This window comes from Calidris pugnax, unplaced genomic scaffold, assembly GCF_001431845.1.
Source record: "Calidris pugnax isolate Ruff unplaced genomic scaffold, ASM143184v1 scaffold103, whole genome shotgun sequence".
Classification (NCBI taxonomy): Eukaryota; Metazoa; Chordata; class Aves; order Charadriiformes; family Scolopacidae; genus Calidris; species Calidris pugnax.
In genome coordinates, this window is record NW_015090990.1 from 19,975,861 (window position 1) to 20,001,466 (window position 25,606).

General features: G+C 40.2%; 1 protein-coding gene across 4 annotated transcripts in view; it reads right to left on the reverse strand.

Annotated features, from left to right (window-relative positions):
• Positions 1-25,606, reverse strand: part of MFSD6 (major facilitator superfamily domain containing 6) — a 48,584-nt gene that overhangs the window by 2,413 nt on the left and 20,565 nt on the right. For 2 of the 4 annotated variants that reach the window (XM_014954328.1, XM_014954330.1), the window contains 5 exons: positions 16,906-18,502; positions 11,153-11,250; positions 5,346-5,507; positions 4,691-4,789; positions 2,243-2,523 (listed from right to left, as the gene is read on the reverse strand). In XM_014954328.1, coding sequence (XP_014809814.1) covers positions 2,243-2,523; positions 4,691-4,789; positions 5,346-5,507; positions 11,153-11,250; positions 16,906-18,449 — 2,184 coding nt within the window. In that variant the 5' untranslated portion in view covers positions 18,450-18,502. Of the gene's footprint in view, positions 1-32; positions 85-2,242; positions 2,524-4,690; positions 4,790-5,345; positions 5,508-11,152; positions 11,251-16,905; positions 18,503-25,606 lie in introns of all 4 variants that reach the window. The other 2 variants (XM_014954332.1, XM_014954331.1) reach the window with 2 other exon arrangements.

Here is a 25,606-nt window from a genome sequence, read left to right on the forward strand (position 1 = left end):
ATGACACTAATAGCAAGCAGACAGTAGCTTACCTTCCATCTCTTTTCCTAACTGCACTTTCCCAAGAAGCATGCAAAAAACAAACTTGTTGTATTTCAAGGGGGAAAAAACACAATTAACTGGACTTCAAAGCGTTCAGACAAGATCATTATTTTGACCAAGCAATTCTGTAAAATGTTTTCATGTTCCTTAAATACAGCTTTCCTCCGTAGTTCCCTTCCCTCCCTCCCCCAGGTACTGCTCAGACTTCCTGAATGGCAGAACTTTTGCAGTACTGAGGTACTATTCCATCCAGTCTATTCCAAGAGGCCTTACTAAGGAACGTAAGAGGAGACCAAATAAGAAGGAATAATTTTTGCCACGAATTCCATTTTCTGTGCGCTGACCCTCCTTCCAAACAATCTATTTTCATCTGAAGGCTATTCAACAAATTTAATGAGAGAGCTGGGTAGCCTTTGATTCCACCCAGTCTACTCCAAGAGGCCTTACTAAGGAATGTAAGAGGAGACCAAATAAGAAGGAATAATTTTTGCCACTAATTCCATTTTCTGTGCGCTAACCCTCCTTCCAAACAATCTATTTTCATCTGAAGGCTATTCAACAAATTTAATGAGAGAGCTGGGTAGCCTTTTCCTAGATTCAGTATTTTAATATCACCAGCGTAAAATAAGTGACCGAGCACAAAACCTGAAATGTTTTGGAGAAGGTTTGTCCTTTTGGGGCACTGAAACAGGGGTAAGAGATTTTGGAGAATACAGATGAGGAAGAAAATAATACAATGGGGTGCACTGAATTTTGGCACATCAGCAAAAACTCCTTTTATATCAGCACTGTATTTTTACAGGAAGAAAAAGGTAATAAAGAGATTATGTGCCAAAGAAACGCCAACAGGCACAAAAGCCCTTCTGGCCTCTTCACAATTCTTGGTGAAGCGGCTGTGTCGTGTCCAGCAGTGTTGGGTAAGTCCCCCTCAGACATCACACAACTCCAAAACTTTATTTTCTTGCCATGTTCATTCTGTAAATTCTGTGTGACTGCTTTGCTGTGATTTCTCTCTTTAAAAAAGGGGGACAGCTTGTACTACCCAAGACCCTGAGGACATTTACCATTGGGAAACAGAGCTGTTTGTCTGGACAAATTATTTTGATGTCAGAGACCCACTGATATCTTCAGTGTCACTATAAAAAACACCTTCTTTGACTCAAGGAAGCTCAAAAACAAATGTGAAATTCCTACATGCTCTGCTGATTCACACTCATACCCCAAATTACCCATTTCTAAAGACAGCAGTTGTGGAAAAAGCATTTCTGTGTTTACGCCTACTGGATGCATAAGAAGGAACCTCACCCACTCCTTCCAGACAGGTCACCACAGAGGTTTTAACATTAACCTTGCTGTTCTAAAACTTGCAGTGACAAAATTTCCCTATTTTGCTTAAGCAGTATGCTTCAGCTCCATTTTGAAAGGCACGTCCAAAGCATTAGGTGACAGTTCAAGATGCAAACCCATCCAATTATTGATGAAGCTACTAAAAGGTATTTGGGGGGGGAGACCGGGCAGAAAGGAAATGGTGTAAAGTAAGCACCAGCAATCAGACATTTGAAAGGTATTTTGGGGGGAGACTGGGCAGAAAGGAAATGGTGTAAAGTAAGCACCAGCAATCAGACATTTTAAATCATGGAATGGCTCTTATCTGGTGTAACTCTAGATTTAAAAAAAGCAAGAGATTAACTTTATTTGAACAGAAGGCTTTGTATCCCATCAGCAGTTGTCTAGAACACCTATTTCTGCAACAATGTAGACATTTGACAGCATCACCCAAGGAAGCAAAACTAAATAAAAATCATTTTACACTCTGTTAAGCAGCTGTGCATCTTCATGTTCAATTAGCACCTTGTAAATTTTGCAAAAAGCATAACCCCCAGATTCCAACTACTATGAAAACAAATGTACACTTAAAGGGAATTCAAGTATATCCAAAACCTATAAAACAGTCTCTTTATGTGTCTCTCCCTCCCCTCCCATCTTCAGGAAGATAATACGTGCAAAAATAGTAATTCCTGCTATACTATACACAGAAATCAACTATGTTTCATGCACTATTTCAGCTACTGTTTCACAACTCCGAATTTATTCCAAGCTGACAGAGAATACCTGCCAGGTACTAACAGATTTACACAGCTATAAAGGTTTTCAAGCATCTAATAAATACACAAGAACTTCCCGTACGCTAGAAGATTACCTGCAAAGGTTGATTCTCAGGAGTCGGATTGGTTTTGGATAGTTTAACCATCTCTTTTATCTGGTAGACAGCATAAGCTAAGGTGACCCAAGGAGAAGAGCTGATGCCCCAGGCAGGCTTGTTCACATCCTCTTGCTCTTCTTGGTGTTTAGTTTTCTTTAGAGGGAGCCTGGGCTCAGTCCGGGGCATGATATCTTCTGATTGCTGCTGTACAAGGTCAATAGTCGCTATGGGAACGGGACTGGAAGGCACTGGGATCCTTTCTGCCAGCATTGTCTTTTCTGAAGTTTAAAACAAAATAGTCACTGGCAAAGCCAACAAAATTAAAAAAAAACCGTGAAGCAGACAATGAATACTAAGTGCTGCTTGCTCTCATAATATGGTTGTCACTGTACTGAAAGCAGAACACTGGCACAAACAGCCAAGAGTGAGATACACCACAATCTAGTTAGGGAAACAGGAGCTGGATGTGGCCTTACGAGCAAGGCTCTTCTGCAACTGCAGCGAGGTATTTCGGGTGTCTGCACAATCATGAGGGGCTAACGAGGGTGAAGCGGTCTGTTAGTTCCCAGCTAGCTATTAAAAATAGGTATTTTTCCCATTACACGGAAGAATTCATTTTCATGTTAGATGCAAACTGAAAATAAGTCTTTTAGACTTGTAGCAAACTTCTTTATCTGCATAAAGCCTGCATCTTAAAACTCACTGATACTCATAACTAAACACTGGCTTCAAACAGGAGCCATTTGGTGAAGTTGCATGGCCTACATCATCCCAACAGCTGATTCTGGTCTTAAGATTTCTAAACCTACTGATTTGTTTTAAAGCTGTTCTACATCTTCACCGCTTTTTTATTTAAGAAACAAACCATCCCTCCAGAGTTACTATGGAGTTATGCAGTTAGTGAGAAAATAACAAGGTTGGAGTGACACGCTGGAGGAGATAAAATACCTGTCACAGATTTTCAGGTAAAGGGGAGGATTTTTTAACCTCCCAACTGACCTTTACATCTAATGTCTTCTGATAATCTGAAACAGTTTTCACAACTGTCTTGAAATGTCATCCATAAAATGACCGTCATGACCCAACACAACGTGCCTTATAATCTCAAAGAGCCAGAGTATTTATATAGGAAAAGTAACTAAACAGATTGTTATAAATCCTTGGATATTTTAAGTAATAGCTGTGTGTGCTCTACAAGTCTGTAAATAACACATTCGGTAAATTTTGAGAAAATATTTTTTCCGAGTAGAAATATTTTAGTGATTATAAAGATTTTTTTTCAAAATTATAAAAGCGTATTTTGTTTACAAACTCTTAGATAGTAGTAGATATTTTAAGCAATGGCTGGGTGTTCTCTAGTAGTGAAGAAACGAAGAGACTAATCCTGCACACACTTGACCACATGATCAGTTTTACTCATCCAACTGGTCCTGTTTAAAGTAACTTCATTACTGCCAGGCTTAAAATTAATATACACACTGCTAAGATGGGTAGTGTGTATTAAATGAAAACCAAAAACTGAAGCAAATTAAACAGAATAAGGCCACTAAGAACAAACTATTCTTTTGTAGGCTCACATGTAATTAACTGAAAGTTGATGGGAAAATGAAGCAGCAGATATCCCTTTCACCTTTCCATTTTTGCCAGTATTATTTCAACAGAGGTGAAGAAAATTCTAGCAAAATAAATATTTGAACACTTCAGTACAGGCAAAGTGATAACTAGTCAAGGACAATGCATTTAATATTCCAGTTAAAGAGGACTGACTTTCATTTCATACTCAAAGCTTATATTGGAAAGTAACTGGGCTGCAAAAAGCAGCTCAAAAATTCACGACTTCTCAGAATTTCCCATACTTTTACTGCCTTTGCAAGAATTAGATTTATGCTAAATCTTTAACTTTGCACCTATATTTCATTTCTTGTTAGGCTTTATATTGATAAAGGTGGAGATGAAAAAGCTAAAGATCCACCCGAGGGAAGATTTCTTTAGTGCCAGAACAGAACTGCAGCAGCTATAAAAGTTTCTGTTCTCTGAAGCCATCTCTACAATTTCTGGCAGAGGTGGCTTGGACTGATAGAATATGAGAGCGTGCAGTGGTCAAGGTGACCTTAAAGAACTGATGCAACTGAAATTACTCACTGCTGCTGTTAAGACTAACCTAAGGGATTCTCAGAACTGAGAGGACATAGAGGTAGTAAAGTCAGTCCTGCTTTCCTCCTATCGACATCCAAGAACTCAATGCTGCCCTTCCTACAGCAGCAGCACCACTTCAACTTCTATCATTGCTCAGGAAAAAACTTCTCCCTTGAAAACAAACTGTTTTTTTCAAAATCTGAGTAAAGGCACCAAACATCCAAAATAAAAGCTGCAGGAAAGCAGCTTCAGAGACACTTCAAAATTAGAGCTGGTGAAAACAGGTGTCTCAGTAACATGAATATTTACCTTCTTCTTCATCAGGAACCAACATCCACTGGATCAGTGCAAATAGAAGAAGAATCACTAAACAAGCCATCCCTATTCCTCTGAATGTGGCAGCAGGACCTGTAATGAGATTTATTTTTTTTTTTAATTGAGAATCTACTGACTTAATAAAATGAATCAGAATCATGCACTCCTTGGGTACATATTGTCCCATGTAGACTCTTATTAGCTTGTTTCATTACATTTTCCTCCCCCAACACTTTAGCAGGCTTTTTAACCAAGTAATTAGATTTTCATTTGTTCATTGAGAGGCTGCATAGTATCAACCTGTTCTGTCACAAAGGATTCATTCATCTTACGGATCAGGTTGGAGATCTGCTCATGTAATGCTAAAAATATCTAGGCATAACATATTTAATCAATCTGTAACGCTGAAAGGGCAGAGCCATAAGCAACCTAGTCTGAATTCAGTGCTGACCTTGCTTTGAGCAGGGGCCTGGACTAGAGATCTCCTGACATCCCTCTCAGCCTGAGCCATTCTACAATTCCATCATTTACACAAAGGGTATTACTCTTTAAGCAGAACAATACCTTAAGCATACATAAAATTAAAGCTGGTAGTTCAGTAAACCCAGAACTTCAATAAATAAAAGTTTTCAACACAATTTTTGCTTACCAAAGTAATTGACCAAAACTCCTCCAACCATAGCCCCGCATCCTCTGCCCAGACCCAAGTGGAGGCCTTGCAGGATTCCCTGGGCTGACGTCCTGAGCTCGGGAGGCACCGCCGCGCTGAGGTACGAAATACAAGCCGCCCATATAGCCGCATGTGTGACACCTAGAGAGATGGGACATTGTGAGGAGTACAGGGTCCAGAAGGTACTGACACAACACCACGGCAACTGCCCTCGCCCATGGGAGCATGCGTTGGAGAACAACAACAAAATCCCCTCACTGACAAATGTTCTGTGAAGCACAAATCAGCTTTTGGTAATGGGATACTGGCAACCAAACCACAGGGAGACAGGATGACTCCTTCTCCTGCAGAGTCTGTCAATAGCTCTTTTTCCCTCTAAGATGACCTCACGTCTCTTCTTGAGACACAGTCCCTAGGAAGACCGAATAAAGCACATTAAAAGTCTCTCTGCCAGATTCCTTGTCCTTCCAAGAGTGACCCAGGGCTTTGAAATACGGTCCCGATTTCATAAGCTGCAGGCAATTAAAGCATTGACGCCTCTCAGTGGTCTCCACACTGCCACAATGAAGGCAGTGCAAAGGTCATAAAATCCAAACAGCTTTGGAGATATCCATGTCATTTCAGAGGCAAGAATTAATTCCCTCCTGCCCTTCTCGCTCTCCCCCCGCCCCCGCCAAATCACCCGCCTCCAGGCAAACTCTTTCTGAACCCAACACCAACACGCTCTGCCTTCAGCGCTGAATGGTCCAGACGGGGAAAAGCACGCCAGCTCCTCAGGGTAGGCCAAAGATGCTGATTTTCACGCCTGCTATTTAGAGGATGGAGTCAGCATGCCCTCCCTCCCGCGATGACGGCATCCATGTAGGCGCTGCCGCACGCTGCTGCTGCCGCCTCGCACGGCACCCACTCCCCCTCCGGGCACCCAGCGCGGCAGAGCAGAGGTCCTACTGCTATAAACAGCAGCCCCAGCTCTCCAGCAGAGAGTCGGGATGTCTCCTGTGAATCTATGTAGATTCAAGGTTACAGACATTTTTTCCTAAAGGAGAAGAAGGACAGCTCAGGGGATGAGACAGTGATTGACCAGCAGCTCGCAGAAACACGCTCCAGGTGGAGCCCTCGCCTTTGAGCACCTGCTTGGTGGGTTTTTTTTTTTTGTGGAGTGGGAAAGAACAGGACAGGAAAAGGCAAGGTTGTGGAGAAGCTGGAAAAAAAAGAAACCAACCCCAACCCACCCCACAGTTTTGTAGTTCGTCACACATTAAATAAGCCTGAACTATTTTGCAACCCTCAGATTGAGTGGGAATATTTTTTTCTTATTTGAGTAGTATTAAAAATAGTCATCACAGCTTACCAATGCCTGCGCTCTACTGCCTCGAGTTTAAAAAAATGTTGGCACAACCGATGATTCAGTCAACATGCTTCTGTCCTCTACACTTGACTTACTAATCAACAGTTGGACACTCTATAATTACTTACGCATTTAGGTTGAAGACTCATAAGAGCAAGAACACGCATGACTTTGAAACATACTCACAGAAAAACTTGGGGTTTGCTTATTTGTAAAAGGATAAATAGCACTGTATGGAATCGATACAGTTCAGGTATAGACATGTTAGGTGTCCATCAGGCCATATATTCATTTGCATTCCAAATCTAAATAAAAATTTCTCAAGCTTTGGGTTTGTAAAGGCCACCTTTACACATTGCGGAGCTGGTTTTGGCAAATAGTACATCATCTTGTTGAAAAATAAAAGGCTTACATTAGGGTGAGTGTATTTTACCTCACCACTTACAGTTTAAGGTTTTAAAACTCAGATTTTCAATCCAAAAATGCTCAGTTTTAAAAGTCACTAAGTATCTAATTTATTTATTTTTTTTAACGCAGACTCACATAGGCCTTGAAAATAGCAACAAAGAACTATACCAATAACAAAGCAAAGGTAATCTAATACAGATAATGTGGTTTTGTTTTAGAAAGGTTATCAATTAATATAAAACATTCCGGTTAATCAGCTATTAAAGAGTAAGTAAAGTATTAAAGGCAGGCAAATCAAAAACACATCAGAATCATTTGAACCGTGAAGCACAATTGTTTGAAAACAAAAGGCCCTACTTAACCAACAGGTTCTTGGATGTTTTTACCTTTACTAGACACTCCAGATAGAACATAGTGTTCCTGTTCCTCTGAAAACAAATCCACAGCTTTAAACCAGTTTATTTCACTTGCCTTTAGAGGTATGGGGTTTTCTTTCCTTTTTTTTTTTTTATGTATGTGCACATTACTAATGTGATTTTTTTTTTATCATTATTTATACAACAGTGAGTATTTGGAACAGTTTTTACAGCAACTTTTACAAGAAGTCTGGTCTGCATTACTGCTAATCACAATTCTTTCTTTAAAAGAAGTTGTTCACAATATATATATATGTTGTGACATTATTTGCTAAAACCACTAACCACCATTTCACCACCTGGACTATAGCTCCAAGAAGTGTACCAATCCCAGTGTTATGCTCAAAATAATACTGTTTAGCAAACAGGATAATTTACATATAAACCAAGAGTTGAAGATTTGGGGAGCCAAATTTATTTCAAGAGAAATACATTCTAATTATTGCCAGTTAAAGACCCAAGGTTTTTGCTCTCTAGACATAACTGTGTTGCTGGAGTATTCAGTAGGAGTCACTTCTTAGAACAGTACTTGTTTTGGAGTTTGTAGGATGACTGCTAAGTGAAAATAGCTAATTTTCAGGTTATCGATACAGTTTTGCACTTCAGAAAAATCCTATTATGCAAATCAGTGAGCAACCAGCTAATTTGGACCATTGCTTTGGAACAACAATTGCAGCAAGCTAGCATATCAAAACCTAATCTGCTAAGTGTGAAATGAACAAGAGTGCCTGTTTGCAGAGAGATGACACACATACACACTATATGCATTTGTCTACAAGAATGTCTCAGAATTTTCAGTTATTAAAGATTCAGCACAAGCTCTTATTTTCAGACATTGCGTGTGCAAGTCAATTTGGCACACAGACTCAAACCTCTAAATTAAGAGGTGAGTTTAAATTTCCTTGTTTACTCCTTTGAGAGTGAAATGCTCTTAAAAGAGTCCTCCTCACCCCCGTTACAGTGACAGCAACTGAAACACAGTATGGTTCTGATTACCATCAATAGATGCAGTTTGCAAAGTCATCTTCCAGAAATCTCTCCGTGCCCTTCAGCACAGCACATGGGAATAATCCTTCTTGTATTGCAGAAGCATATTAAAAAGAAAAATAAATTCTTTACAAAAGTCAGCTGAAACTATTGTTGACCTTAAAACCCCTCCAGCTGATGGAACTGGAATTTACATAGAATTTGGCAGCTTCCTGGAAAAAACATTATCTACAATTATAACAAGGACTTCACCAAGGGATTTAAGAGACCTATAAACTTGATGCAGTCACGTGGCCCACATGGTACCCACATGTTCTGCATAGTCTACTCTTTTTTTGGTTTTAGATACTTCTAATCCTTATATATACAAAGCAGCTACAACTCTTGCCTCCCTCTCTCAACAAACTCATTTAAAAATGAGAGCTTCTACCTCACCAAATTTCATTAAGGTATCACCTCTTACACCTACTGACATTCAGTGTCGGAAAGAAAGCAAGCCCCAAAGAAACACGATTTGGTAACTGCTGCAAAAGAAATAATGGATCAGGAAGAAATTAAAACCAGTAAGAGCGAGGAAGGGAAAAGAATAAAGGGGGGAGAGGGGAGCTGAGCTGGGGGGAAAGTCAAGAGCACTTCTAGGAAGACAAACTTGACCTGAAGGAGATTATGGAAAACGTAACAAATGTAGTGGCAGTAATCAGACACACATATAGTGTACCTATGGACTTCACGGACATATAGTGTACTATATGGACACTATGGACACTGATAAACCATGTTAGATGCAGGCTAAAAAGTGCACACAGAACATGAAAAGGCTTGGGGGGGGTGTGTGTGGTGTGTCTGTGGTGTGTGTATGCGGGTTTGTTTCGTTTTTAAATTTCTCATTTGCTGAATGTAAATAACTGAAAACAGCAAGATTAACCCAAGTGAACGTGATTCAGCAGCGGCTAGATATAGATACAGTCTGGCAGATACATTTATGAGAAAGTATTATTTTGAAGGTCCTTAGTTTTTTCTTTTAATCTCGATTACTCAAGATTATACCACACCAAAAAATCCCACCAAAACAGCTCCCTCAGAGCCTCCTTATAAAAGCAAAGGTTTGCTTTACATATGTAACAATTCATATTGAAATTTCAACAGAATAAAAACAAGATTCAAAGTAACAGAAACTTCTTTCTCAGCCCTGACTGTACTCCTATGATGCACCTGGGCACACACTTGGGGCTGGACTCTTGAGACACAAGGTGGTTTGGTGGTTTTTTTCCTATATTTTGAGTTGGGGTGTCTTTAAACCAGGATTACCTAGAAGGTAATATCCAAAGCTTTGTATTTATCATTTGTTAGCCCTAGATGTTCAAACAGGCAAGAGTATAACACATATGCATTCTTTTTTGTGACATTTTCCTATTTTAACACTTAGTAAGAATGGTGAAGTATCAATTCAATAGCTGCGGTTTGGGGCATTTTTAATAACAAAATTCAGAAGCTTGCTGTGGTAGCAGTTTTAATACAATAAACTGCTTTTGTTAGCAGGGACGGGAGGAGCCAGGACACAAACAGATGTGCTCACCAATGGCATTTTATAACTCAAGTTAAAAACTACCTTACAAAGATTTCTGTAAATACTGTAGAAAAAGTTAATGCAAAGTCAAATTATGCCGCACAGGGAAGAATAAACCTTCTAAGTATAATCTGTGGAAAATTTTCAAAGTTGTATTGTATAAAGCCAGAATAGTGGCTTTAATAAAGACGGTACAATTATTTTTAAAGGCAGGGAAAAGATTTTCTGCATTTAAATTAACCATTCCCTTGCAAGCTTAAAAATCCAAATACTTCAGTATTCTTCGAATACTGAAGAAACAAAAGTAAAATAGTTTAGATTTTTCCTCGTTTTGAGAAGTGGTACCCACTACAAAGACATGGAAAAATGTCGTAAAATGTAAGTTAGAACAATTTATACTTTACCATGACAATAAAGATCTTACAGACTTCTTTGACAGCACCACTTGAAAACAGGGCTCAAAATACTTTTCATAAACCACACCTCTGTCCTTCTAATTAAATTAGTTAAAGGGCAAGTATCTTAAAAGAGCTCTAGTAGCACAAACAAAGCTATTGAAAGAAATTCCTCTTAAGCTATTAAAAAAAGAAAATTCTATAGTCCAAAGGTATTGATGAACCAATACAACTAAAAATCTACAAAATATTTTAACAGAGACAGAATGACTCAGACTACGCTATTTTATTTTTTTTTACAGCATCCTTTCAAGAAATCGACCTTTTGCACTGAAGTTCACATTTACCACCAAACAGGATTTGCGGTAGGTGTGTACCCAGCTTGTGCTTCTGTCTCTTTGTTTAGTTAAAGGGTGTGTTGGTCTCACACAGTTCTGTTTGAATAAACAGAGAACTGTGCACAATCAAATGCAAACCCGCCCTTTTGACGTCAAATATTTCCCAAGATAAACACTAGTGTTTTATGACCCTGGATATCCCGGGATATTTGTGGTCAAAAAAACCCCGAGAAATATCAGATTTTTACTTAATCACAATTCACTTGAAAACAAGATAAATGTAAGCACCTAAGTTATACTTGGAAGGGTATTACTGTGCTGTCATACCTTGAAGCACTTCCATTGGAAGAACAGTCCAGGCGTTTTCCAGATAGGAGATGTAAATATATCGAGCTGTATTACAGGCAAGACCAATATACAGCACTCTGAAGGAAGTAAGGAAAAGAGAAGTCAGAATAGTTTGCACTTTCGTTTTTTGCTATGTTGTAATATACCTTACTGCTTCAGAAATCATTTGCACGTGTACAAAGAGTTTGCCAGTCTAAAGCATTTGCTCAACACAACACACAGCCCTTAAGTCTTGCACCCAAACAAACTCTCCTGTACCCCACACCAAACGCATATTCAAACCCAGGCTAAATTTAAGACTATCATCAAAATCCTAATGGAAAAAAAAAATTCAAAGGGACAGCAGATCCATTGGAAGTTTAACTAAGCTCTGTATTTCCATGCCACACTCTACACAGGATTGTATTTCAGAGAGACCATTTCTAAGCACATACAACATCACTTCCAAACAATCTTCTCTAATTGCTCAGAGATTCATTCTTCCACTTTAATGTAAGCCTGCTGCAGGCTTATATTATTAGATGAATTAATTTTACCCTAATTAATATAAGTGTATAGTCCCAGTATCTGCAAACTGCTCAGAACTACTCTAAAAACACATCCCACAGAAGCAATATGGTTTATAACAACATGCCTCAGGATAAAACTTAACCATCCTGTTGAAAAGCAGCAGATGCTGCATCTCAGAACGAAGAGGAAAAAAAGCTCTTGTAACAGTTTTTAAACAATGAAGCACAAAACCTATTTGTGCAGCGCTTTCCCCATTGCATGTTTAACCTGATGACTATTTCCCTTCCAGTTTTCAGATTTTGCTTAGCTTACCTCCGGGCTGCTTATTCATCGAGCTATCTTTCTCTTATTTTCAGATGGGTCTTAGGAAACAAAGACTTAATTCAAAACATGCTTTTAGCTTGAGAAAATATGCTATCGGAACCTTTAAAGATTTTTTTCAGGGACAAGGATAATTTATTGTCCAAATACGGCTTCTTGGTTGACCCTTGGTTTGGCACAAGTGAAATAAATGCAATTGATAATTAAGGTGTAAGCATAGAGACTGTGAAAGGGCTTGTTATTCTTTGTGCTGCTTTTTTAGTTAGTTATTCTGCAAAAGCAGACCAAGATTTAATTAAATGGTGCTTAGCCACTGAAAAATCTAGAGTGAGACACAATCATAAAAATGCAGCATCTTGTTAACATCTGAAGTCTCCAAATACACATGTTGACAGCTAAAAACCCAGTACCATAGTTTTCATCATGTCAGTGATACCACAAACATTCAAAATTATAAAGACAGGTCTGTGCATTTCACAACAACATGGATTTACAGAAGACAATATATTTTACTTTCAACAAGCTGGGTAAGTTCCTCAACCCCCATCACACACCAGACCCAGCTGTGTTGCTTCCAGATACGTGTTGGGCCCATGCACAGCTGGTTAAACTGCCTTTAGGCAACACAGGCCCAGGCACTCATTGAAGAAAACATGGGAAACCATGAAAAAGTTTTGCATTATACAAGAAAGACAACAAACTTGTTCTTTGTGCTGTGCTTCATAAATTTCATCTCCCTCTTTAATTAATGCCTTCTGTTCCAAAGAAATAACTTAGTTCCTTTCACAGCCACAACTTAATGTAATCCTTATGTACAATGACATTTCTGAAGTGTATGAGGACACATTTACCACAAAAGGTAAGCAAACACAAGGTCTGCAGGCTCCTTTCTTCATTCCCCTACTAGCAAGGCTCAGGGTGATGCACGCTCTTGGGGACATCAAGGAACAACCTCACCATATACTTGGTTTTTACTCATCAGCAATACAGAAGTGCCCAGAGCTTTGTTTAGGACCAGTTCTTGCCAGCTGAATTTAACTTTTTTCTACCAAAAACTTTTGTCTACGTACCAAGAACTTTCTTCCCAACTGTTCCCTGTCACAGCCAGACCAGAGATGTGAAGGGGTCTCCTCCTGCTGCATAGTTTTTCCTTCACCAGTAACATACTCTGCTAGCTCTGCTTTTCCAGCATTTAACACTTGCAGAAAGATTTGGATTCAGAGTTTAAGAGTTTAAGGTAAATTACAGTTTATGTAGATTTATATAATTATGCTTTCGGAGGGGTACGTCACACGAGAACTTTTGTGTATTTACAGAGTCTTTTCAAAAATGTATTTATAAAAATCACATAGGCTCTTTATCAGACCTAAGTGGATAACACAAACAGATGTTCCTTATGAAACCTACACGCAGTATCCACAGAGACACCATATTCAAGTTACAGGTTAAACATTTAAAGCACTGAAACTATATTTATGTTAAGGAGACTAAGCTGTTTACAGCCATGACTACTTCCTATAAAGTCTCTGCTTCCTATAAAAACTCACATGCTGTAATTGTGGTCAGATAAACACATTCAAATTTAACCTCAAGTAGGAGGTTATTTTGAGAGATTAACATCATCTTCCTAAACTCAACGGCAGTTAGGAGTGCTTCCAGTACCTAATGGGGGCCTACAGGAGAGATGGGGAGGGACTCTTCACCAGGGAGCAGAGCGACACAACGAGGGGTAACAGTTTTAAACTGAAAGAGAGGAGATTTAGATTAGGTGTTAGGAAGAAATTATTTACTGTGAGGGTGGTGAGACACTGGAACAGGTTACCTAGAAAAGCTGTGGGTGTCCCATCCCTGGAAGTGTTTGAAACCAGGCTGGATGGGGCTTTGAGCAACCTCATCTAATGGGAGGTGTCCCTGCCCATGGCAGGGGGGTTGGAACTCAATGATCTTTAAGGTCCCTTCCAACCCAAACCATTCTACAGTTCTATACCATTCAACAATGCTGTCTAAATATCAGTCAAGATTGTATGTTTTTCTGTCACAATATCCCCTCAAAGAACTTGTGGCTTTCACTACACTTTCTGATGACTTATTTCTTTTTAACTCTTTAGTTTATTTTTAAAGGAAAATCTACTCTGTCATCTCTCAGAAGGTGGCCGGAGGAGGTAAGGCAAAAAATACTCTTCTAACATCTGCAATATTCCTTCCCCTCATAAATCTGTACAATCACAGAACAGCTTTCTAGCTGAACAGACCACTGTCGTTACTCCATCTAATGACCTGCTAATATACAATGTTGGAAACACTAGCAGCATGTATAACATATGCACACATGCAGTGCACGTGCATATGAACAGCAAAGCTAATGAAGTCAGAAATCAGGCATTTTAATCAGCATATGTTTAGTATGGTCATGCTTAGAATGCCTGGACAAAAATTTGAGCATTAGTTTTAAAAAAAGCTGTGAAAACAGAATAGGTTTCAAAATGTTCTAAGGATCTTATATGGCAACACATAGGATGGTAGAAACAGAAAGCTTTACAAGGCTAGAAAAGGAAAACTGAGCTTCTCTGTGACAAAGCTGTAAAGCCTGCTTTCTTGTAGTTCTGCAAAGGACAGTCAATAACATTTTTTCCTGCTACTGTGCCAGTGCATGCAATTGTGGTAATCGTGCCTGTCTTCAAAGAATTAGGACAGGAAGGAAAGATTGAATGATAATGTTAAAATAAATACTGCAGAAAATACTGTCCACGTCTAGGAGTCTAAGAACCCAGAAGAAAAAGAGCAAATACCCTTTTACTTTTTTTTTTTTTTTACATTAGTGAGAGAAGTCAATGTATGGTGAGACCCACCTCCGCACTGAAGTCACCTTACCAAAAAGATATGTCAAGTCACCTTCCCTCTAACTGTGAAACATTCGCAGCCAGTTGTGGATTAAAAGGTACTTCTATCTTATTTCATACAAGACCTTACAGCAGAATTCCCATAAACATATAACTGCTTTTATGCCAAAACAGTAAAGAAAGAATTTTGAGCTATTTTAAAAAATAAAAAAAAATCCCAAATGCTTCTGGCTAAGACAGTTCCAAGAAGGATATATAGTTCGAGGCTATTAGTCCTTATTAATGGGAGAATGAATATCTGTACTATAAGGCAGCAGACACATACAGAACTATCAAAGAATATGAGCCATGATCTCCTATACGTTCCTTACAAAAAAAGTTGCCTCCTCTTGAACAAACCATGCATTATACAAAGTTCAAAAAGCACAAGACAAAAGGCAAGGAAGAGACATCTCATAAACTGTGATGACTAAATACAAGTAAGCATTAGGTAACATTAAAATATGACTAATGTGCGTTTCCCAGGTGTAGGTATAAAGGATGTTGTTTCATTGCTAATAGGAGCTAGTGTTTAAACAACTTAATCTTGATCCAATCTTGGCTTCATAGGCTTAACAGTGCAAAGGAAAAAAAAAAAAAAACAGGAGTTAATCCTGTACATCATCTCCTTTTTACTGGCCAATGCTCCTATCCCCTTCTATTTCATTGTATTCACAGGACTACCATTCTTTTGGTTTTCTTTGCTTTTCATTCTTTCTCTAACTGAAGTCTAAGCCTGAATTTTGTACTGTAACAATTTACATTGAAAGAGCATACCCCAGCTAGCTTTAGCTGTCACGATTGTGATCTGTTCTCACCACTCCTCCATCATCATATCCTTCCTCGTCTTTGCATGCAAGGTGTCATGTTTTCTCATACTAATTATTGTCAAATTCAGAGATTAAAAACTGACTCAAAGTAAAGAGATCCTCCTCAGTTCAAAGAAAAAAAAACCCAACCCATCTTTTAAGTAATTTCTTAAATTACCATGCTAAGCATCTCAAACATTTTTAGTAGAGATCAAGTGTATCAAAAAAATTCATCCCAATAAAAACTAAACAAAAAATACCCCGAAGAGCAAAACCACAAAACAGAATGCACAAAAAAACTAGTGCAGTCAGCTTAAAAAACTTACATCTCAATGACTGTATGATTATAAGCACGGCATTTGGAAAAGACATGAATCTAACAGCACACAGCTCTGCTCAGTTGTACAGAGTACCTAAGTAAACAGAAAAAAACCTCGAACTTTATAATTTCATTAACTCAGATTCCCCCCTATCTTTACTCTGAGCTTTTTTTAGAGTAGCAAAGGGATTTAGAATATGCGGAAATTAAATCAATTGTGAGTTTTGTAGAAAACTAGTATGCTGGAAGTAGTTATTTACAGAAGGCAAAAACTAGGGGAGAAACCCTGCACAGCCATCTCACTTCAGTAGCTCACACGCAACTAAAGAGAGCAAGGAACTGAGCTGGTAAGTGACACTACCAGGCTGCAACCTCATTCTGCCAACACCCAGAGTCTGATTACCAGGGCATGTGCACAGGAGCTGCTTCACCTCATCCTCCTCCCCTCCCAGCGTGCAAGTGACACCTTTCCAGGCTACTGTGGGGGCAAAGAACTGCCCCACAAGGAGAAGCAGGCTGGAGGTTTCCAGAACGCTGCTACTCACAGTAAAAATATTGTAAAATTAACAGTATTTATACATCAAAACAGACAATCCTTGAGTGGGTGACAATTTGTAAAGATCTCTAACTAGGATGTCTTCTGGAACCGTCTGCAAAAGGTTACGGTGTCAGGCATAATGCACATACAGACACACAACTAAAATGCATAGGAAGCATTTCAGAGCACTTTCAACTCCTAAAAATAAACAAAACTCCATCAGGCAAGCTATGTAACTGAGCAGGACTCAGAACTTTAAAATAAAAGGATTAAATTGAATTTCACTTTGCAATCCATGGTCAGGCCTGAAATGCAACATTTTTTGTATAGCTCTCTAACGATGGCTAACATCTTACCTGATGTGGCCAACCAACTCAATCAATTTGTGGCTGAAGAAGTAGGCAGTCAGCTCCGACACGTGACTGAGCACAGAACAAACTCCAAAGAGAGTGGTGGTGCCATTCAGGTCTTCCAAGTGCCAGTAAAGAAAGGTGAACACAAAGCCATATCCAAACCCCATGAACCAGGCCACGAAGAGCACGGAGCCGTACTGGATACTACACAGCAGCTTTATTAGGTCCCAAAAACTGAAAGACTGCGACTGGCTCGTACTGGTAGGAGTGTTATCAGAGGATTCATTGGAGCCACTTCTGTCCACCTGTGAGATTTCTACCTCTTTTCTCTTATTTTCATCTTGCTTGAAGTGCGCGTAATGAAATCGAAACTGGGTGGCCACAATTAATGCCATTGTCATCAGAACTCCAAAAACGATGAAAACTATCCTGTAGTTCTTGTACTCCGGAGCTTTACATCCTTGACCTTCAATGCTAACATCCGTGTGGGTATAGTCAATGCCAATTCCCACGGAGAGCATGGCCAGCCCCCAGCCCAGAGACCCCCACATACGCTGCAATCCATACCGGTCCCTGTGTTTGCCCAGGTACTGCAGAGTTACGGTGTCCACAATAGTAACAGAGGAAGCACTGAAAAATTCTCCTATTATGACAACCAGCAGAATGAGTAGAAAGATGGCTTCTACTTCTTGCTGATCATAAACCAGCACAGCTTGGTCAGAAGGCATCGGCTTTGTGGTGACGGCAGCTGGGGTGGTACTTAGAGTCGCGTTCCCAGGTGAGACTGGGCTAGTGGTGGTGTTTTTTAAAATAAAGTTGGTACTGTTTTCCAAGACAAACTCCATGTCACTGCTCTGTGTAGGTAACAGAAATGTAACTTCAGGATTGGCTGTCCCTGTTGTTTCCAAAGTGACCGGACTGGAAGTGAGCAGGTCCCTCTTCCCACGAGCTTTCGGGGACGCAGTACTCACTGTGGTCAGTGGAGAAGACATCGAGGCATTTTGCGAAACTGTTGTTAAAAGGCTGCTTGCGTTGGTGGGATGGGCTGGGGGAAGGCCTTTTGGTACACATCTTAAGGTGGCTGGTCTAACAAATCCAATCCCCAGGTTAAATAAAACCCAGCACAGAAGCGAGAAGAGGAGGACAATCTTCCCTTTCTTGAAGCGATCTGCCACCACTCCCCAGAAGGGAGCACTGCAAAACTCAATAAAGTACCTGATGCCCACCAGAAGTCCGCTCTGACTGGGTGACATACCCAGCTGCTTGTAATACACAGGCAGCAAGGGGTAGAGAGAGCCATATGCAGAATAGAAGAAAAAATAAAAGACCTTCGAGATCAGAAGATCGTTGTTTATTTTGACGCAGTGCTTTTCTAACCAGTCTAGCTCTTCATCTGGGACAGTGGTTGTCTCCGTCGAAGGGGATTCATTTGGGGGCGGCAGGTCTTGATCCTTGGAAATGCCATTGAAGGGATCAGCAAGCACATACTTTCTCTTCTGTTCTTCTTCATCATCGGTTAAAATGGCAACCTTATCATCAGCTGCCATGGTTTACCACAAGCGTCCAATATCTGGTGAGCTCTCAAGGAAGCAGGGTTACCCTGCAAACAAATAAAACATAACACGGTTAAGGTACCACGCGGGAACAGACCTGCAAAGCCAGTAACCAAGGACAAAGACAGCTTCTTTTTTATAAGTGACATTCCTGAGCAATACAATATCAGAGTGGGGAAGGCCATTTGTCTAGACTAACTAGTGGTACATGGCAGCATCAATAAAAGTGTGTTTTATGACCAGTTCTGTGAAGTTCTCCCAACGGCAGCTTTACTGTTGTCCAATAAAACATCTTTCATGTTTAGGGCAGAAAATAACTTCTATATTCAAAGTTACTGTGGCAATTAAGTGCAAGCATTTGCATGTCTCTTCTGTCAAGTTGCCTTTTTCTCCCTCAAGGCTAACTGCTTTATTTCCAGTATTCCCTACTAAACCAAAGATAGCCATGATTCCGTAATTTAATAATGCAGCCACATATATATCCTTTTTTTTTTAATTGTCAAAACAATTTAACATCCAAAGCCTCATGAAGGCTTCAAAAGGTTCGTCAATCTTCTCTTGAAATGTGATTTTCTAAGCACTCTACAACCACAGCAGAAATTGGCGGGAGGCTTGCATTTCTAGGCTGAATGGGAAGAGAGGTGGAAATTAGGATGGGGCTACAGATTAAACAAGGGACCCTCAAAATTAGGATTATAACTGTACTGCAGATGCCCACGCTTATCCTTTGCAGAAGAAAAAGTCTGCAAAACCGACAAGCAACAGTGAAAAATAACCACTGCTAAGACTTTGATTTGACCAACCAGCTTTCACATCTAAAATCAACAAACCACCCAAACAAGCTAGGCTAGCTAATAGAAGCTTTCCTTTCAAGGAATTAAAAAAAAAAAAAGAAGAAAAAAAAAAAGCTCTGCCAGCAGGCTACCAGCTCAAAATCATTGTATTAGGCAACTCTTTTTGCTATATTATTATCTGTGAATTTCACCTAGGAAGATTAGCTCATGTTCATTATGAGGAAGTGGGACATTTAATATATTTTGGTTTTGTTGTTTATTTTCTTTATGCCTCACCTCGCTTTGACATCAAAGACTCTAGAACTTGTGCAGGGCCCCACTTATGTCAGGGTGACGTAACTGAGGCTTCAGTGTTATTCCTACCCAAACCAGTATATACTCAACTATTCACAGCAGCTTGCTTACTAGCTGTATCAGAGCTTTACGGCATGTAATTTTGAAGAATAAATTCTATCCATGTGACATGATAAGATAGAACTCACATTTCAACCAGTTGGATGTCAGGACAACTTCTCTGCAAGTATTAATTGAAATTACCTCGATTTAAACAATGCAGCCATATTTCTTGTTGCGATATATGAGCTCTGAACCATCTGATTTCAGATAAATTATATCAAGGGCTTTCAGAGCAATTAGTATTCAATGTTTTTTAATTTGGTTTCCTTTTTCTATTGGGATGGGACTTCAATTTTATACGTTGTATGAATAGTTGGTATATTTAAAAAAAATGTTCTACTGCTAATCTTCAAACAGTTCAGTTGCTGCACCTTCTTTGCCCCTCCATAACTTTTATCTCCCCCAGCATCCATCTTCTTCCGACCTGTTCTGAGCAAGGATTAATCCAGAAGATCCACTCTTAGTATTTTGACTAGAACATCTTGGATAAGAATGCCATGAAAAGTGTATTGCATAATAATTTCAGTAAATATTTTCCTACCCTAAGAATGTTTCACAGAATATTATTAATAACACAGAATATACTCTTCAGAAATATAACAGCATCAAGACTGGTAGGAGCCATATGGCATTCTTTAATGTTTTGATCACTAGTTTGTTTAGGAGTCAGGTTTTTGAAAGTGATTTTATTTAGCAATTTTTTAAATTCTAAAAATAAATGACTGAAAAGGAGAAAACCGACAAAGTGGTATTGTTACTGAAAAAAAATCTACCAAAAACTTAATAATCTACAGGGCTTTCCTTCTACTGACAAAAAACCCGTGCCAGTCAAGGACTGAATGCGCAGCAAATCAAACAGATGGAAAAAGAATGTACTTGTGAGTGAGAAGGGACTAGTTATCTACTGGTTATTTTAACCATAGCCTTAAAATACTGCATCTTCACTTTGCAAAAACTTCTGATCCACAAGACAGTAGGAGGATAGAAGACAGCACTACCGTCAAGTTTAAAATGAACAACAGAGAATAGGAGTAAGGAAGAGAAGTTCAGAGAGTAAACAGAATGAGTTTCAGTGTGAATATAAATTTTAACTCGTTTGAGGCATAACAGAGCATGAAGTTTTGGTAGAGGCCTGCTGAATGTCATCAGTTCAGCCAGGACAAGTGGGACCAGAGAGGTTGCAGAGTGGTAAGAAACATCACTGAAAACCTGGAGTAACAGTTTTGAAGCTATCTTCCCCAAAACCTCGCAAAGAGGCACAAACAGACAACAAAGCCCCGACACACAAATTGAAACTTCTGCAAAGATCCTGAGAAAGCCCTGCAAAGTGAGCAGACAGCACAGCAGATGTACGTCACAAGAAAGCACCTTGGTCCTCCGTCCGACAAATGAGCTTTGTCTTCACAGGTTTACATTTTGAAACCACGACAGAACTCGGAACAGGGAAACAAGTCTTTGTTCCCTCCTCATCCCGTCACCCCTGACATGACTACAAGGGAAAAAGATTTCATTTAAAATATGAACTGCCCGCTTTCCCCCCAACGCGTGATCCTATCATACTGGCCCAGGAGCACAAGTCCCTTGCTCACAGCTGCACAGGAAGCTTGTGGCCAACCCGGCTTTCTCAGACCGGGGATTATTCTGCAAGATCACTTGGGCTCTGAGCCTGTTTATGCACAAGTGCATGTGCTTCTTTTCAGATATAAAGAATATAGTTGTTAACCACAAGACTATTCTTCCTTCAAGCTTTGCACAGATAGGATTATTTTTTTTTAGAGTCTATTTTTTTTTTTAGTTTCCTGATACAGATTGCTGCCGCCTGGTTTTTATCTATTCCTCCAGCAAGTCAAAATCCACTTTCAAACTTTTACATCTATGACACATCTTTCATCCAGTCATCTTCTGCAAACAGCTACAGCAACCTTCCTGCAGACTTTTACCTTTTAGCAACTATCTGAGGAACAGAGGAAAAAACATTTGTACTGAGGAATTCAGTGATGACAATGCAACGGTCATTTTAATGACTGTAACGAGGCTTTTTGGCAGGTAGCTGGAAAGAGGCAAATATGGGTATTCTGCATTTAGTTAAGTATCTTCTTGGCATTCTTGCCTTTTGTATTTCTTAAATCGATCCTTAATTACTCTGGCTCTTCTAATAATTAAGAGGATTTCAAGATCAGAAAGGATAAAAAGCTAATCTATTCAAGACAACCTGACATTACAAGAAGTTCCCTATAAAACAAAGAAAAACGATAATAAGGACAATAATAATACAGTATATTAAAACCCCAGCTCTCCCTTTGGAGTCACTCCTCCCAAAATTTTGGAAAAAAAGACCCAAAACACCCACTTTGCACTGTATCTCAGGAAAAAAAAAAAAAAAAAAAAAAAAAAAAAAAAAAGCCAATCAACAGATCAGACTGGGGTAACAAATCCCTAAACCTCTCAGGGAAAATACCATGGCACTTACAGCACAAGGTATTGAAACTTCACTTGCAGACCAACAAAGTTAAATTTGGGGTGAAGAAGTACTGCTGTTTTTAAATAAAGTTTAATTCACCATAAATATTCCATTCACTAAGCTTTGAGAATTAAAGTATAATTAAGACTCACAAAGCAGAGCCTCAAAATCAAGGCTTGGATGTATACTGAATGTAAAAAAACAAAAGAAAAAAGAAAACCCAGGACAGTTAATCAGAAGTCAGTACAAATGATTTAGAGTAGCTTAACCCATTAAATACCTAACAAAATCACTGTAGAAGATTTATATTTATACAGTCTCAGAAAACATACTCTAAGAGTAGAATTTCAAAATGGAAATCAGCAATTAATCTCCCAAGCAACATGCAGCTGAAAGCATGGAGCAGACTAGCTTGCTGTTTGCATTGTGTGGATAAATCAAAGCCAGCCAAAAGGGCATCACATCTCATTCTACCCCTTTCAGAATTTCACTGACAAGAAAACTGACTTAGTAGCAAACACATGAAATTCCACATGAAGTTTTCACAAAAACATTTAAAAATCTGCTAATAGAAAACATGTTTCTTGAATAACCCTTTTTTTTTTTTTTTTAAGTCATTAATTATTGTTTGATTCAGGAGAGGTCTGTGCTAGAGAAGCAGACTTAAAAACTATCCATCTTCCAAAGAAAGCTCACCTCACTTGTCCCCCAGCCGGTGCAACTGCCACCACGGGTGCAGCCATCATATTGCTCATGCACACTACCTCCTCCTCAGCCCCCCTTGTCTCATTGATCTGAGCTACAAAACCTTTGGATCAAAGACCTTCTGCTACAGTATCTGGGCAGCATCTCTCAGAATTAAGTCCCGCATCCAGCAGGCCTACAAGGCATCGCTGTAATGAACATGAATAATAGACCATGTTTTCCATTACCAAGCAAAGTTCACCCCTAAGGAACAGCCTGGTGCTGTCACCTGCATCCATGCCAAAAAGGAGAATGTTATGCAAACAACTTACATCATGACAGAGGAGTGCATAGATTTAATTTACTCTTGCATCATGTTCCCAAACCTCTCCTAGGTAGGGCAACCTCCAGGCGGAGCCCTTGGAAGGGCTGTCCCCTGCCAAGCCAAACAGACCAACTCACACAGGCTGACCCACCTGTCCCACATCACCATTCCCTGCTCTATGAAGGTAAGCACTCCTCCTGCGAAGCCCCAGCACAGACACCTTACTCAGGATTTATAAAATCAGGAATAAATCACATCTAGTGAATTTACTCGGTGCTGGGAAATATATTTGTTTCAAGTCTGAAGCGAGACATTAGTATTATAACATCAACCACCATAATTAGGGTTTCCATGAAGTGAAACCACCTTGTTCTAAAACACTTACCTCTTAAAATTGCTTTAGTTTGTGTTGCTTGGCATGCACTTACTTAATGTGTTGGTCTATAGGTTTCTCTACTTCATTCAATATGCATATAAACCCCCACGTACTTTGACACATTTAGTCAATTAGACTGAGAGACTACAGTATGTCTGCAGTATGTCAAGATCAGGTTTATAATGGGTTTAATGCACTTTATAATAGGTCTGAAGTTGCTAAGTTGATACAATAGTGCTAGTATTAACATTAAAGAAGACAAGATCACTATCAGATCCTCATCTATTAAAGAAAAAGCTTTAAACTCACATTTTAGGAGTCCTCCTGCTTTCCAATCATGTTTTCCATTTAGTATGTGCAAATTAAGATGTCCTACTAGACTATTTTTTAACCAGTCAGGGTCAGTATTAGACTCCATTTTTTTAACAACTTTTTTTATCTGCCAACTATGCATCTACACTGCGAAGGTTTACACTTCATTAATGACAGTAAATAACAGGCATGCCTTCAACTACAGACCGGTCAACTGCCCAGAGTCAGAGCTGCAGTACCCCACAAGCACAACTGTGGAGGGACACAGGTACCCCAGCTGCCCCACCAAGCCTGGCAGCACCAGAAGCCATGGTCTGTTGCAAACCAGAGGCCTGCCAGGCAATTCCCAGCCTCGGGGACAAGTCACCGCTGCTGCGGCCGGATCGTGTCACCGGTTCATACTCTCCCACACTCCTACATAAACTCAGGCCCATTGGGCTGTGGCTGAAGATTAAGGTGAATTTTAGGTTGTGTTTAAACTGTGCCCTAGCGCCAGGTTCATTAGTGACCAACCACAGCTTCCTCACATCAGCAGCTTCTGCTCTCATATTCTCACTCCACCCGTTTATTAGTTTTTAAAACCTGCTTAGGATTTTTACTGGGTTTATGAACACTGTCACAAACACCATCCTTAAAAAGAGAATTGGTTTTTTTTTTCCTTTATTCCTCAGTGGGTCTTCAGAGAATATAAACAATATGTTTATATTAAACAATATAAACAATAATGGACAAATGTCACCTTTGTCCACTATTTATATCCAGGAAAACAAATACAAAAAAATAACCAAGCTACAGAACTAGTATTTTACAACGTTTTTCCTTGGACATTACTAAATACAGTGGACAATGAGACCCTATGTCTTAGTAACGTAGTGATGTTTTGGGTGAGTTTTTACTGAAATACTTCAGTGTTATGTTCAGACAGCCACTCTCCTCTCCCCTAAACTCCCAAGTTCATTGCTCTTCAACACCACGTTTTTCATTAACACAACATTTAAAACGAGTCTGCTGTTAAAACTTCAGAGCTGCTGACCAAACACGGGTTTTAAACTCCATCCAACAGGATGTAACAGGCATACGTAACACCTAGAGTACCTCCAGCACCGATTTCTTAAACAAGCATCTATTCCTATGCTTGTTTTAATAAACAGAGGAGCAGCTGACAACCTGCATCATATTTTAAGGCTCTAAGGGCTCCGAAATCACATGACATCTACACATAACACCACGCCTGGACGCTGGCAGCAGGGGCAAGCATGGGGATGTCCCCAGGGGACACCTCTGGGGACCCCGACACCATCGGTGGTGGTCGGGTGGGAAGGCTTAGGGGGTCCGGCCTTGGATGGCTGGCTCGCACCTCCAGCGGCACTTCACCCACAAGGCTGAGCTTCTGGAGGCCGAGGCCGGCATCCTAAGGAGGCCAGCGCTTGGTCACAGTTAACACCAGGGGACCTCAACACGAGCGGGGCCAGCGCACACGGGACCACCCGGCTCAGCTGAGGAGCAGCTGACGGGCCCCGGGGCGGCGCGGGCGGAGACACCTCCGAGAGGGAAACGCAGAACACAACAGCCATCAAGGAGGGAAGGGAGGAAGGAACCGGCTGAGGCGAGGGCCCAACGGCAGCATCCCGAGCGCCTGCGAGAACAAGGCCCGTCGCCCCCGGCCGGCAGGGACCTGGAGCCGGTACCGGGTCAGAAATCGGGGAGGGACGGGCCTCGCCGGCTTCCACCGGCGGCGGCGAGGTGCGCCACAGCCGGCCGGCCCGCCGGCCGCCCCGCAGGGCCGCAGCGACCCCCCGGGTG